This window comes from Netta rufina (assembly GCF_964035555.1).
Source record: "Netta rufina genome assembly, chromosome: 2".
NCBI classification, from domain to species: Eukaryota; Metazoa; Chordata; class Aves; order Anseriformes; family Anatidae; genus Netta; species Netta rufina.
In genome coordinates, this window is record NC_140124.1 from 125,141,869 (window position 1) to 125,155,305 (window position 13,437).

A 13,437-nucleotide genomic window follows, 5' to 3' on the forward strand; every position below is an offset into this window, starting at 1 on the left:
TAAAGCTAAAAAAGATTTCATAAGCACTATATCAAGTTCTTCCTTTACGCTCTTACATAAAACCAAACAAAAACTGAACAATGCATTTATTTTATTTTATTTTATTTTATTTTATTTTATTTTATTTTATTTTATTTTATTTTATTTACTTTCTATATAAATATGACTACTACATTAGTTGTAAGTAAAAGCACTAAGAAGGTATTGCAATAAATACAACAATGCCTGCTAATGATATTACACGAAGAATCTCTAATGTTGTTTTGACCAAAAGCCAAAATCTTCTCCATGTGAAAAATGAATCTAGTTTGTCTATTGAAGACTATTAGCATACTATTATAAGTTTGACAGAAATCCTAAATAGTCTGTTGATAAAAAAGCTATTAGACCTATAGGCAAAAAGGACTATTTATTCTGAGGCTTGGGTAGCCAAGCCTCAAAATTATTCAAAATAATTAAAAAAAATAATAACAGTATTTAGTATAAATAGCAGTAGGCATTATGTATGACTATGTGCAATAACAACTGTCTTAACAACCCCTGCAGTGGTCTGGAGCTTTCTCTCCAATTTACAGTGCTGAAGGAAAGAAAAGACGCCTATAATGGGCAGGTAGTACCTCTCTCAATTTCTTCCTTAGTCATTATGTATGGTTTTAAATGATTTGAAATAATTATTACTTTTAATCCTACAAAAAAAAAAAAAAAAAAAAAAATCCTATTTATCTATTAGAAATATATACTGAAAGGTGCATTAAGTTTTTATATTGTGATGATTAGTCAGGTTATATACTGTTGAATGCAATGCAAGAGTTAAAAGTTATAAATTGTCAATGTAAAAAACAGAACAACCAATATCAGAAAAGCAAAACCAGTGTTGTACTTTACTATTTATTACTGTATCCAATCTCATTTCAGTTTTTACAGAAGTTTCATTGTTTCCTTCCTATGTAAATATATACTCCAGATTTACTCTTTACTTTTATTTATGAAAAAGTGTAAATAGAACACCAGTAATATACTGTGAATAAGTACTATATATTTCTGCACAGATAGTAGTGAAAAGTTGCTTGTAAAGTATCTTTGCTCTGTTCCATTTTCTTATCTTTAATTTATTGCTATGAAACTTAGGAGAAACTGTAAAGGTACTTTCCCTTTCACAATACTATATACACTATATTCTTTTGGGATATAGAGTTCAAGGAAAAAGAAGTTTGGCCCTTAAAGCAAAATCGTGACCCATGGCTAAGAACAATTTTTGGTTAGCAAAGAAATTGTGGGGTTTTCAATCTGCATTGCGAAGTACATGAATAATCTGGATCCCTCTCTCCCTCCTCCCCCCCACCTCCAAAACCAAAACCAAAACCAATAACAACAAAAAACACCACCACACACCAAAACAAAACAAAACAAAACAGCACAAAACCTTCCACCTTCCAGTAATATTGTAAACAGACTTATTGCAGATATTGCAGAAACCAAGAAAACTGAGAGATCAGATCTAAAGAACAGTGCAGCCCTCTCTTAGTGAGAAATAAGAAATATTATGTAATAAATCATAAATACAGCTTCTTATGAAACAAAAGGATAAAATCAGATTTGTTGTCTGCATCTCTAAACCAAAATTTGCACAAGTCAAGAAATTTCTGTTACCAGCTACGGTGATGGAGTTGAAATACTGCAAGAGAAAATTATTAAAGCTTTAGAAAAAGTAGTCAATTTTTACATTAACTGTTATAAATACACATTCCTCTTTGGTCATTCCTCTTTGAGAGGAAACAAATTTGAAAACATTGGGTCAGGCATCATGGATTGGTGCAAAATGCCTACTAGTCCAGGATAAATTTCAATATCAAGAATCCAGTTAAGAGAATGTAAAAACGCCAGACACATGCCCTCATCCACTGTCTACAGGCATTTTTTTCTGTCAAGAATCTCCTGAAACAAAGTTGGTATCTGTGTCTAATCTTTGGGCTTTTCTAAGATTGACAATGCTTGAGCCAGCATAAAATTTTCACATCAAGAATATCCTGCAGGAAGGAGCTGCACAGCTTACCTATATGCAGGACAAAGAAATACTTCCTTTTGTTTGCTCTGAACCTACTTTAATGAATTTGAGTACTGGAAGGGATAGTGAATTATTGCTCACTTGTACTTTTACTATTTTTATAATTTCAGTTATTATTACTTCTCTTATGTGCTAGCAATTTGCTGTTCATACCTGGGATAATTTCTTCACATAGGGATTTAAAACTCCTCCCTGAATGAACTTAATATTCTACTGTTACTCTGATGAAAAGCATTTTCTACTGTAAAGTGAAAGTTAGAATTTTACAAGTGAAGAAAGCCACAAACCTTTAAAGATTCTTACTTTTGAATTAAAACAAAATTTCCAATGAAATCTGAAATATATATTAAAAATGTTAAATAGCATAATAAGCTTTATTGTTTTGTTTAATAATTTTCTGATTATTTCACTAGCAAAATTACAGCTTTCCCAGGTTCCCAATAAAATAACATTAATTTATATGTATGATTTACAGAGACAGGAACTATCAACCTTTGTGTAATCAAGAGGTTTAGTGACTGATGTACAAGAATTTTTTCAGATACACAAAGGGAAGAGAAAGAAGAAATACCGAGCATGACAAATCTCTTATTTTTTTTGCAAGCATCCCTGGATGTCCTGGATCGAATGAGAAAAACTGCATATTTAACTAAGGACTATGGAAAACCATAAAAGGATTATTTTATATTTGAACAAAGAATTAAATACATTTTAAGTCAAAATATCGGTGCTTTCTGAGTCTGCAAAACTCTATTAAAAATGTCTAGAGCTCATAATTTCTCTTTTCACATTGTTTGTTACCAAACTACTGTGTTTCACTTACTGGCAAAAATTCATGGGAAACCCCTATGTCTGTCAAATGATTCTGTTGCTTCTGTGAAGTCTGAAGGCTGTTCTGTGCTTGTCCTGGCATATTTCAGAACTGCACAGATTACATATATATGTATATTTAATACACAAGATGTCTAGGGCTGTCAACATCCACAAAGAACAGCTGCAATTCAGCAGCTGCTGCCCATCCTAATAAGGGGTATAGCAGCCTAACACGATGGCTCTGCACTGCTCCCTACTATCCCTACTATATCCCTACTATTCCTACTATACTGGAGTACATATGGCACTCCAATCACAGCAGAAACGCAGCAGTCCAACTTGACCAGATGTAAAATATTCTACAGAAAAATGACTAATTGTAATATATTTGCCCATTTCATTTATTTATTTATATTAAATTTGGTTATTTTGCTTATTTGTTCTGTGATTTTTTTTTCTTTCTAATATGCCTTTCACTTGTGCCACTCAACTAGAATTCCCTTCTCCCATGCTGTTCCCTCTTCACTTTCATTTCGTCGCTTTATCTCCCAGACATACTCTGTATGAGCTCAGCAGAGGCTGTGTGATAAGCCTAAGCAAGAAGAAAGTAAAAATTAATATTATTCAAGGGAAGATGTCAGACACAACACTAGATACACTGACTGGTCGCTGCTTCTACCAGGGTTCAGGGTTTGTGAGACAGTGAAATGATCCTACCTAATTTTAATATAGGAAACCAGCACTGGTAGTCAGCCACCCTAAACTGCTCTCATACCATTGGAGAGACTTTGGTGCCTCTGGATGAAGATTATAGTTAAACAAATCTTTAAATATTTCTCTAGAGGTGCTGATGTCTCTCCCCTGAGTAACTTAAATGCCTCAGCAAAATACATAAAGACAAATGGATAAATCAGTTACTTTAAGACTTGTTACTTGCAAACCATTTGAAGGAACTTTGTTTTGGGAATTATTGCATCAGTAATATAAAAGGAAAGAGAAGGCATTCCCAGCAATATCAGAGTAGATGTGCACATGACTAAGCAATGGCTATGTCTAAGCAGAGCAGTGACAGGACACCCCATGAATGCACGTGGAAACATAAGCTTGATACATCCATGGTAAAACCCATCATCTTCTTCCAAATTTTCAGACAAAACCTCCTTAAAAGCAATGTAGCAGACCTGAGGCAGAAAAGAAAGCCTTTCGAAAAGGAAAGTGATAGAAAAATCCTGTCTAGGAGTATGGAGCACAGAAAACTAATAGAAAGACTTTGACTAAACCACTAAATTTGAGCTTGGGAATAATACACCTCCTCTCTCCACACATATCTGCTTTTAGGAAATATCAAATAGTTTTTTGTTTGTTTGCTTGTTTTTTAAAGTTGAAGATCTTGCAAGAACCCCAACCCAGATAATGCAATGATTCAATAGAAGTATCTTGATAAAAGCTAAAGCTTAATCATGTTTATTTTTCAAGGTAAGAAAAATTTATTGCTTCCAAGTTAAAAAGAAAAAAAAAAAAAAAAGAAAACAACAAATAAAACCACAAGAAAACAAATCTAAATACTTAAAAGCAAAGTGAAAACCAGAATCATTATGCAGATTCCACTACACATCTGTATATTTGAAAGCTACAGACACCAATATGCTTTCATATATTTAAAAAGATTCCCTTCTCAAATACGTTGATGCACACATGTGGGATCTTGTGTGCCCTGACTGTATTTCCTTCCCTACTTATTTTCAGAAAATGTGAGAAAAGGTACAACACTGCATGCATTTTCTTCACATACACACCCATACAGAAAAACAAAAGGAAATTATATCGAAGCTGACATTGCACATGCAAGACTGGTCTTATAAAGTAGATCAAGAAAACTGAAAACAATATTACCCACAAAACCTCCAAAATAAAAGCTCTTGGTAGCATTGCCAAATCATAGGTGCTTTTCCACAGCTGAGAAACACACCACATTACTGAGAAATACATCTGCAAACTTGGACCTTCTCTGTGACAGATTTGAAACTACTGCCATCTACTAACTACTGACGTGCTTGAACTGTTAAAAAAATGTATTTTTTTTTTAAATAATGGGAAAAGTATTTTTCACCTCTCATTTCCAAAAACAGCTGGAGCAGTTTGGCATACATGTTCAAAAAATGCCTCCACCAGTAAACGACTGCCAAATTCTGTCAAGAAAGGTAAAACAACTGGGAAAAGGGACAAGCCACTGAAAATCTTTACTTAAAATGGAAACACTTGTGCAATTTCAACTACCTATTACAAGCATTATTATGTCCTCTGAAAGTGAAAAATACAAAAGCTCCCTTTCAAGTGGACACTCAGGCTGTGGTCTGAAGGCCTCTCAATTTCAGTCTTTGGGAAAATCAAAGGATTTTATCTTAATGAATACAGAGCTTAAAAGCAGCAGGTTCTGGTTTAGTGTAAAGTCTTTCCTATATCCTGCAATTTTTTTAACACAAACATTTTACAAATAGATATAAAAACTTGTATTTTGTAAAAGACTTAAACTTTTACTGATCCCCATTTCTCTTTAGTCTGTGTTCTGTTAGAATCTGTGCAAGATGTGTCACAGGCTGAGGATTAAGAAATAATAACAACAACAACAACAAAAAGCCGACTACGACTATACAGAAAAAAAAAATCCAATTCAACCCCCTTTCAACTTACAAAAATGTGCCTCATAGGGACCATAAAATCCGTGTAATTACCTGCTGCAGGATCTGTAACCGCTTGACTGGTGATGCCAGATGGTGGTTCTTGTAGCTGGTATGTTGCATTTGTGGAGGGTGTTGTCGGGCTGGTGTTGCTGTTTGTCATGTAATGCGAGGGATACGGTGAGCTATTATAATACTGTGCATATTGACCCTGGCCAAAACTGGGATAAGAGGGATATTCCTGCAAGACAAAAATACGCAACTGAATAGTCTATCAAAGTTTTGCTACTTTTTAGTATAAATTCCAAAATATAACTACAAACACATGTCAGGCTTTCAGCACGTATGCTTCCTAGACTGGATGCTATAGGACCTAAAACTGCAAAGCAGTAAATCTATATCTAAATTACAAATAATTTAGTATGTCTTCTCATACAAATAGCTTATTAGACAAACTACTGAAGATGTGTGAATAAGGACATCAAACCCAGATAATTAGTTCTATGCTGTAAGTTGACATTTTGAAGAAAAACATTTATAAACATTAATTTAACTTGAGAAAATAGCTTTCCAGAAAGCTATTTAAGAGCTATGTTTTTTCAGTGGATGAGAATTCTAAGTTTGTCAAAATTTCCTCCAGTCATATGTACAAATTTACCTGCTGTGAACTATTAAATCCAGTAGAATTTGTGAGTGAATTATTTCCCGCATATATTCCTGATGATGTTGTAAAACTGCTGCCTGAAATGAAAAATTATGTGAATTACTAAAACACAGTATCAGAGAATAACTTCCATCATGCGATTATATCATAAGGATATGGCATATTGGTAATATTTCCCATATGCTGAATGATCTGGTTGTCATCAGCTCTGCAATATGTTAATACAGGGAAAGTGATAATTCATTGTTCCTATGCCCCATGTTTCATTACTGAAAAACAAAACAAAACAAAACAAACAAACAAACAAACAAACAAAAAAAACACCCTGCTTTGACAGAAACTTAAAAGTTAGACAGGAATCTGCAGACACCTAGGATCAGATAGCAATCAGGGTTTCTTCCCTTTCATTTTTTTGTCAAACAGTAACTTTGAGCCTTGTCCTGAGAGATGCTATCTCCCCTCACTGAACCCATGGGCTCCGTTTCTCCTGCTGCCTTCAAGCATTGTCCTCTTATCTTCGACCTCTTATCCCTGAACCTCAGTGCCTCAACGAAACAATAATAATAATAAAAAAAAGCCATAACACTCTTTTCAAAAATGCTTAGCCTTCCTGTGAAGCCATTAGGATTCACTAATCGATCATAGACAGCCTTGGGCCGTAAAACTACTTTTTTGATAGAGTCTATCAGGCATGACACAAGGGAAAAAAGTACCTCTCTTAGAAGAGAGACTGAAGATTGAATTTAGCCCAGAGACTGAATTACTGCCTTCACCTCCCTCTCCTCTCACATCCCCCTCATGAGCCACCAAAAATAGACAGATGGGTCTCTTGTTTAATATCTAACCTGAGAAGCCGTTCCACTAAAAGGGCAGCAACCCCCTTTCAGCTGTTTTGCCCTTGCTGGTTATAACCCAGGATTGACACAGCCACCAGCTGAGACATATGGATGCACAGGGTGAAGCTCTGTAAGCCACCAGAAAGTCTGTAATGAGGCAACCTATTGAACTCATACAGCAGGAGAGCACCAGTGAGCAAGGAACTCGCATCAAAGCACACGAGCTGTTTGCAGCCTCCCTTGCCACTGAAACCTGCTTAGCACTGAGATCTTGGAAGAAAAAGATACAGATGAACAAAAGAGGCAAGGAAGGATGAAAGCCAACAGGGGGCCAGGTGATACAGATTCACCAATATTCTGGTGTGCCCAACACAACTCAACAACCACATCTTACACAACTCATTGGGAAAAGTGACAGTTCTTGCAAATCCAAACAGCAAGGAATGCAGGCAGGACTGCATGCTTAGCACAGCCCTTATAGGGCATTTGTGAGCTATATAAGTTTTTTAAACAAACAAACAAACAAAAATTTCCTAGCTATAACATGTCAGAACGAAAAATATTTAAATGCTTCAATTGCAAAAGTTACTAAAAAAGCACACCACTTAAGCCTCAGAGTAAGAGATGTGAAGTATGTCCGACAGCAGTAGGAGTGAAAAAATGAAGTTTAAACTTAATGTGTGATAATGACTGTAAACATTTTTCTTGTATTTGCTATTAGCACTAAAGCTCTGTGGTTGTTGATAGATGCTACTAATCCTGTGAACTAAAATCAGATTACTTCAGCAGAAGAGTTGACATCCAAGTTTAGCAGATAGTACAGATAAACAGTACTAATGAGAAAAACATGTTGTTTTAAATTTAATTTAAAATTGGAAAACAGATGTTATTTTTTATTATAACAAAACCCAGAGCCAAAATACAGCTGAAAAATATTTTAAATTGCAAAACTTTGAAATGCTATTTTATTTCTAAGAGTGCTTTGGATGGAAGAATGTAAGTTACTGTGTCTCTTTTATTTCTGCAGTTATTTCTGAGTGATGCAGTAATACATTCAAACACCAGTTTTATAGGTGCGTGGTTTGAACCATTCTGAAAAGATATGAAATGCCTCTCACAGTCATAAGGAAGAAAAAACACAACTACAACCCACAAAACTTTTCTTGAATGAATACATTATCTTTCCACAGAACGTTTGGCAAATAATTTGCAGGAGCAAATGAGAAAAGTAATTACATGGCAGTCAGCATCTCTGCCCTCAGACAAAGACACACACATACTAACACACAGATCTCTCCCTTTCATCTTATGGTCAGTTCTGGCTCCTATGGAGGAGGGGTGGGGGTCTCCTAGACCGTAACAAACACGAAGCAGGTTTTTCAGAAACGGCTCTGTGGGCCACCCAGAACTACTGGCCTAAAGTTGCTTTTAAAATATTTTTTAAAAAAAGGTTTTGCCATTTGTTTTTTGAATAACCAGATGCAGTGTGGCATAGAGCTGCTGTCTCTGCATTAGCTGAACAAACACAAAAATAAGAACCACAAAACGCACAAGATTTACTGTGGCAAGTTGGCCAACTACGCAGCTTTAAAATGTGATAAAAGCTGTCAACTTCAGGTCAAAGGTCTATTTGGCAAAGAGCAAGAGCCCACATGAAAGCTGGGAAGCCCAGCCAGCATCGGAAGGCTGCCGGGCCCTGCTGGGCCCAGCGCGGCAGCTCTCGGAGCAGGCCTCGCCCCCGCGCTGCCACCATGGGCAGGATGCAGTCCTCCCCTGTGTATTTTCCACAGAAGCCCATTTGCTTTCCTAGCTCAGTCTCCTTGCCATGGGCTACGTCTATCATCAGGGCACAATATATGTGGCAGAAGTTTAGTGCAGCTCTCTTGGGAAAGCTGAGGACGGCCAGATGGACTATTTAAGCTCAAGGTTTCTTCCATTTGCTTACAGTGTTTAAAAATCTTTGGCAAACTCCCCCTTGTTGTCCTAGTAACTGCTTAGCCATTTAGCACAATATTTTTATACTGTATAATAATAACTGATTACCTTAACATTTAGTTTTTAAGGATGAATTCCCAAGCCAGTTGGTTAGTATATTCTGAAACATCACAGTCATTGTAACTAAAACAATTTTGGTGTTCATCACAGGTTTAGCACCCTTCCAGCAGTAGGCTACCCCAGTGCACAGTAAAAGTTACGTTTTTATCACAGCAAAGGGGATACTCAAGAAGACAGTTGCAAATGGAGCCCTCTCCTTGGCCTTTTCCCCCAACGCTTCCCCACTTCATTTATCCTTACTGAGCAATCCTTGTAACCATGCCAATATAGGAACAGCAGCCCATTCCCACAGTCATTAGTCATGTAAGTGGTCTTTCAACATCTATGAAGCAACTTATATGAAAAAAAGCTTAGGGAACAAACTCATTAAAGCAAGGGCAGGAGCAGAGAGAGGCAAGCAAAACTGTGTAGGTGCTCTTCCCATCCTCTCCTCTCCTCACCCCCCATTACAGGGATAATAAATTCCCAACAAACAAAAATCCAATTACCAGAATAACTTCAGCAAGGAGTTGTACACAGTGATTTTCCTCATCATTTTCAGAAGTTGGCAGCCTCTCCCTCTGCTATTGTTCAGTGACTAATCATGCTGTAATTTTAGCAGGGTCAGGAAACGCACTGGGTTTAATTGACTGCACACGCACCACGATGCCGTGTTGTGGTGTTTCAGAGAGACATTCACCTCAGGGAGAAGAGCTAGAATACCTCCAAGGCTTTTCAATACAAGGTAACCCGAATCAGGGAATATAAACAGAGCAATTGCTAGGCCTCTAGGAAATCCCATTTGCTGTAGACAAGGGTGCCAGCAGGGCCCCAAGTGCACTGGCATGTAACACTTGTTTATGAAGAAGGTTGTGGGATCCATTATCTTCATTTAGCAGCTCAGCAGCCACACGCAGGAGATGAAGAACAGCTATGGCAGACTATGACAAGGCTGAGGCTGCTGCCTGCCCGTACACTGCTTGAGGGAAAGGGAGAATAAACTCATTTCACTCTCGGGAGGTTTCTGCACAAACAACCAAACAGCAGTAGCACTACCCCAGTCTTCTGTCAAGAGAATCAATCGTATCCCTAAATAATAGTCAAAACTATGAATGGTTTCTTCTTCCAAAATTAAACCAGGAAAGGGAAACAAAAGCTCCTGTTTACTTTTAACATCTGGTCAATCAAAAGGAAGAATTAAGTCATTTGAAATACAAAAGTCAGACTAATGAAACCATTAAAAATATAAAACCATTAAAAGCATATATTCAAATATATAGTATAAATATTATACTGTCAACATTTAGCAGCAAGAAAAACCTGGTTAGCAATGAGATTGTTTTCTTCCTTAGCTTGTAATAACTCTACCAATATTTCATTGGAAACATTCTCCTTATTTCCATTCTTACGCTCTGCAAGGTTTCTGCAGGAGACTAGTTTTTTCCTGTCCATACACTGTGGTTACCGTTCATGAGCATGACAGAACTGATACATGCACCACAAGGACTCCAGGCTCTCCCACTGCTACCTGTGTATCTTCTGCCCAAATCAAACACCTGGCTATCTGTTGCCTCCTACGTGCAGTTCTCAGCCCAAGAACAGCCTGGCTGGAGAAGGACCCAGACTCAGACCACCTCCTCCCTCAACCCTGGGAACAATATTATCACAAAATCAATGCCTGTGTCCCTCCTCCCTTTAGAGCTTCAAAAAGAAGGTCATCTTTAATACATTTCTTTTGCAGAATATTTTTAGATCCTGGCGTTTCAATCTGTATAACTGAAATGCTTTCCAAGATCTTACTGTTCAGTCTCTTGACAACTGCCACCCTTTCATGGCCTTGATAATTATGTTCTTAAACACATCTTGCATGCTGCATAAAGCAAAGCAACACCTATGACAGATCTCTTAACTAGTCAATTGACCAAATCCGAGCTTTGCTTTACTAGTGCCAGAATTCACTGCTTACTCTTAAGATTTTCCAACAAGCACTCCCTCACATTATTCTATGCTGCTCCCCCTTTCCTTCCTCCAGCAAATGAGCTTCCCGTAGACATCTGCAAAACCACTTCATTATCCTCCCTAAAATCCCTTTTTATTGACATCCCTCTGCTCTGTATCTTACAAAATAAACCTTTAGAGTTGTTAGATAACCAATATGTGGTGACGACTATTTATTTTGCCTAAGCAGTGTCAGCTTTATTGTTACATTATGCCCTGCTAGCCTGAGTGTTTTACATTAGCCTCTGACTTATATGGGGACTATTTTTTCATTTTTCTATATAAGGTTAGCATAACAGGATCCCAATACATAACTGTGGCAGGAAGGCACTACTGCAACAAATATTATAGGGAACACAGACATGATTATTCAATATCTGTATTGCCATGAATTATCAGTTCCTTAAAAGCTCGAATGTCTATCCAGGAGTTCCTCATAGCTGCTGTCAAGTACCTTGAGGTCTCTTACAGACTGGTGTTTTGTTTTGTTTTAAGATGCTGTGGCTATCTGCAGGAAGCAAAACTAGTGAACTAGTTATGGATATATTTACTCAAATGAGTAGAAGTTCACCCCTAATTGATGTGTAGAGAAAAGTTAGCATGCTGGTCTTACTCCACCTTCCTTTTCCTTGACAGAGCACACTACAAGTAAGAAATACTTCAGATGTCAGATGGTCACTTCTGCCCCACTGAGCTACTCGATACACAGTTCAAAAGAGGACTTAAAAACAAAAACAAAACAAATCAAAACAAAACACTCTCTTGTATCCAAGCAAAGGACTAGATCAGTATACCCTTAAAACCATGGTACAAAAGCAAAACCTCATTCACTTTGCCTTTGAATGCACGTCTACGTCAAGTCATTTCAGAGAGTGCTAATATGACAGCAGGCAGTTTGAATGGTGCACAACAATAGAGTTGCTGGACTTAAAAAACATGGTCCAACTCTGTGAGTGCTCTACAAATTGCTTATTTCAGCAATGCTAAAATCTGCAATGCAGCTAATTTCAACCATCAAATTTAGGGGAGAAAACTTCCAAAAATAGCTACTAGTATTTAAAAAATGCATGGTGAAAATTCAGAACCAGGCACACCCAGGGGCTTCCCAGTACAGAAGGGGGAAAATGAATCAGAGGAACAGGTTGGAGAGATATTAAGTAGACTAAACAGGCAAGTAGAGCTACAAAATATAATTGATAATAATAGCTCACACATACAAAGACTTACAGCTTTTAAATAGACTTCAAAGAAACAGACTTCAATCATTACTTAGCTACCTCCACAGCTGCAGTAGGTATTTTTATCTTCTTTTCCCTCCCTGAATACACTCAGGTGTCAAATTATATTTGGCACTTCCTAAATTCATAATCCTGACACGTTTTCCAGGACTCACTTCGTCACATTCACTATTTCTTTAACTATTGCTATTTGGAGATAACATTTTTACTGTAGTAACACTACAACACTTCACTATGTAAGAATTAATGAAGTCACTAAGTGAGGGATCTTCCAAACTGCTGAGAGCTGGCCCATTGCTGCTCTCAGCAAAGGCAATCATCATTTCAGCTCCAACTGAAATAACATCAGAGGTAAGTGCTCAAGCAAACTTTCATTTTTATCCCAGGAATGTAAAGAAACAAGGGAAAAAAAAAAAAAAAAAAAAAAAAGGAAAAACAAAATGCAGCATTAACTGCATCTAATTAATGGTAACATCTATATATACAGACCTTGCATCTGGTAGCTATAGGGAGCCTGTCCAGGTTGAGGTGTGCTAAAGCTGGCACCGTAGCTTAGAAATCCTGTCTGTCCAGGTGACTGTGACTGTGCCAATCCACCTTCTGTCTTGATGCCTGCCCACAATGCACCTAAATCAGTTAGTGACAGCAAATCTATTTGTTCATATTCAAACAGGGATGGAAAATAAAATTGCTTAATTAGTAGCACTTTTAACACATACTATTGCATGCATGAGAAAAAGAATACCGAGTATGCACAAATGAATGGGATAAGGGCAGTCTAAAAGAACACATAAAACTGAAGTTCACCAGGGAGAGGTTAAATTCAAAACTGTGTTTCCAATAACTGCAAAAGAAATTTATACATGAACAGGAAGTTGCATTATTCCTTTTTTCCTTTCCTGCCAGAGGCTAACTTTTCCGTATATTCATGACATTTCACAGAGGTAGATTAGCAACTTTATATGATTTTAATGAAGCATAGCATAGCCAAGCTCTCCTACCATCCACCCTTTAATGACATAACTGAGATTTACATTGTATAATATTTCTACAAGAAAACTACATGGCTCCAAGTGCGATGGCATTCTAAGGAATTAAGCACCTCTTTAAA

The 13,437-nt window shown here is 37.0% G+C and overlaps 1 protein-coding gene across 5 annotated transcripts in view; it reads right to left on the bottom strand.

Moving 5' to 3' along the window:
* The window catches only part of EYA1 (EYA transcriptional coactivator and phosphatase 1), a 151,478-nt gene that overhangs the window by 50,798 nt on the left and 87,243 nt on the right, over window positions 1-13,437 (bottom strand). For all 5 annotated transcript variants that reach the window (XM_084306991.1, XM_084306995.1, XM_084306994.1 and 2 more), the window contains 3 exons: window positions 12,816-12,953; window positions 6,215-6,297; window positions 5,611-5,797 (listed from right to left, as the gene is read on the bottom strand). In XM_084306991.1, coding sequence (XP_084163117.1) covers window positions 5,611-5,797; window positions 6,215-6,297; window positions 12,816-12,953 — 408 coding nt within the window. The remainder of the gene's footprint in view (window positions 1-5,610; window positions 5,798-6,214; window positions 6,298-12,815; window positions 12,954-13,437) is intronic.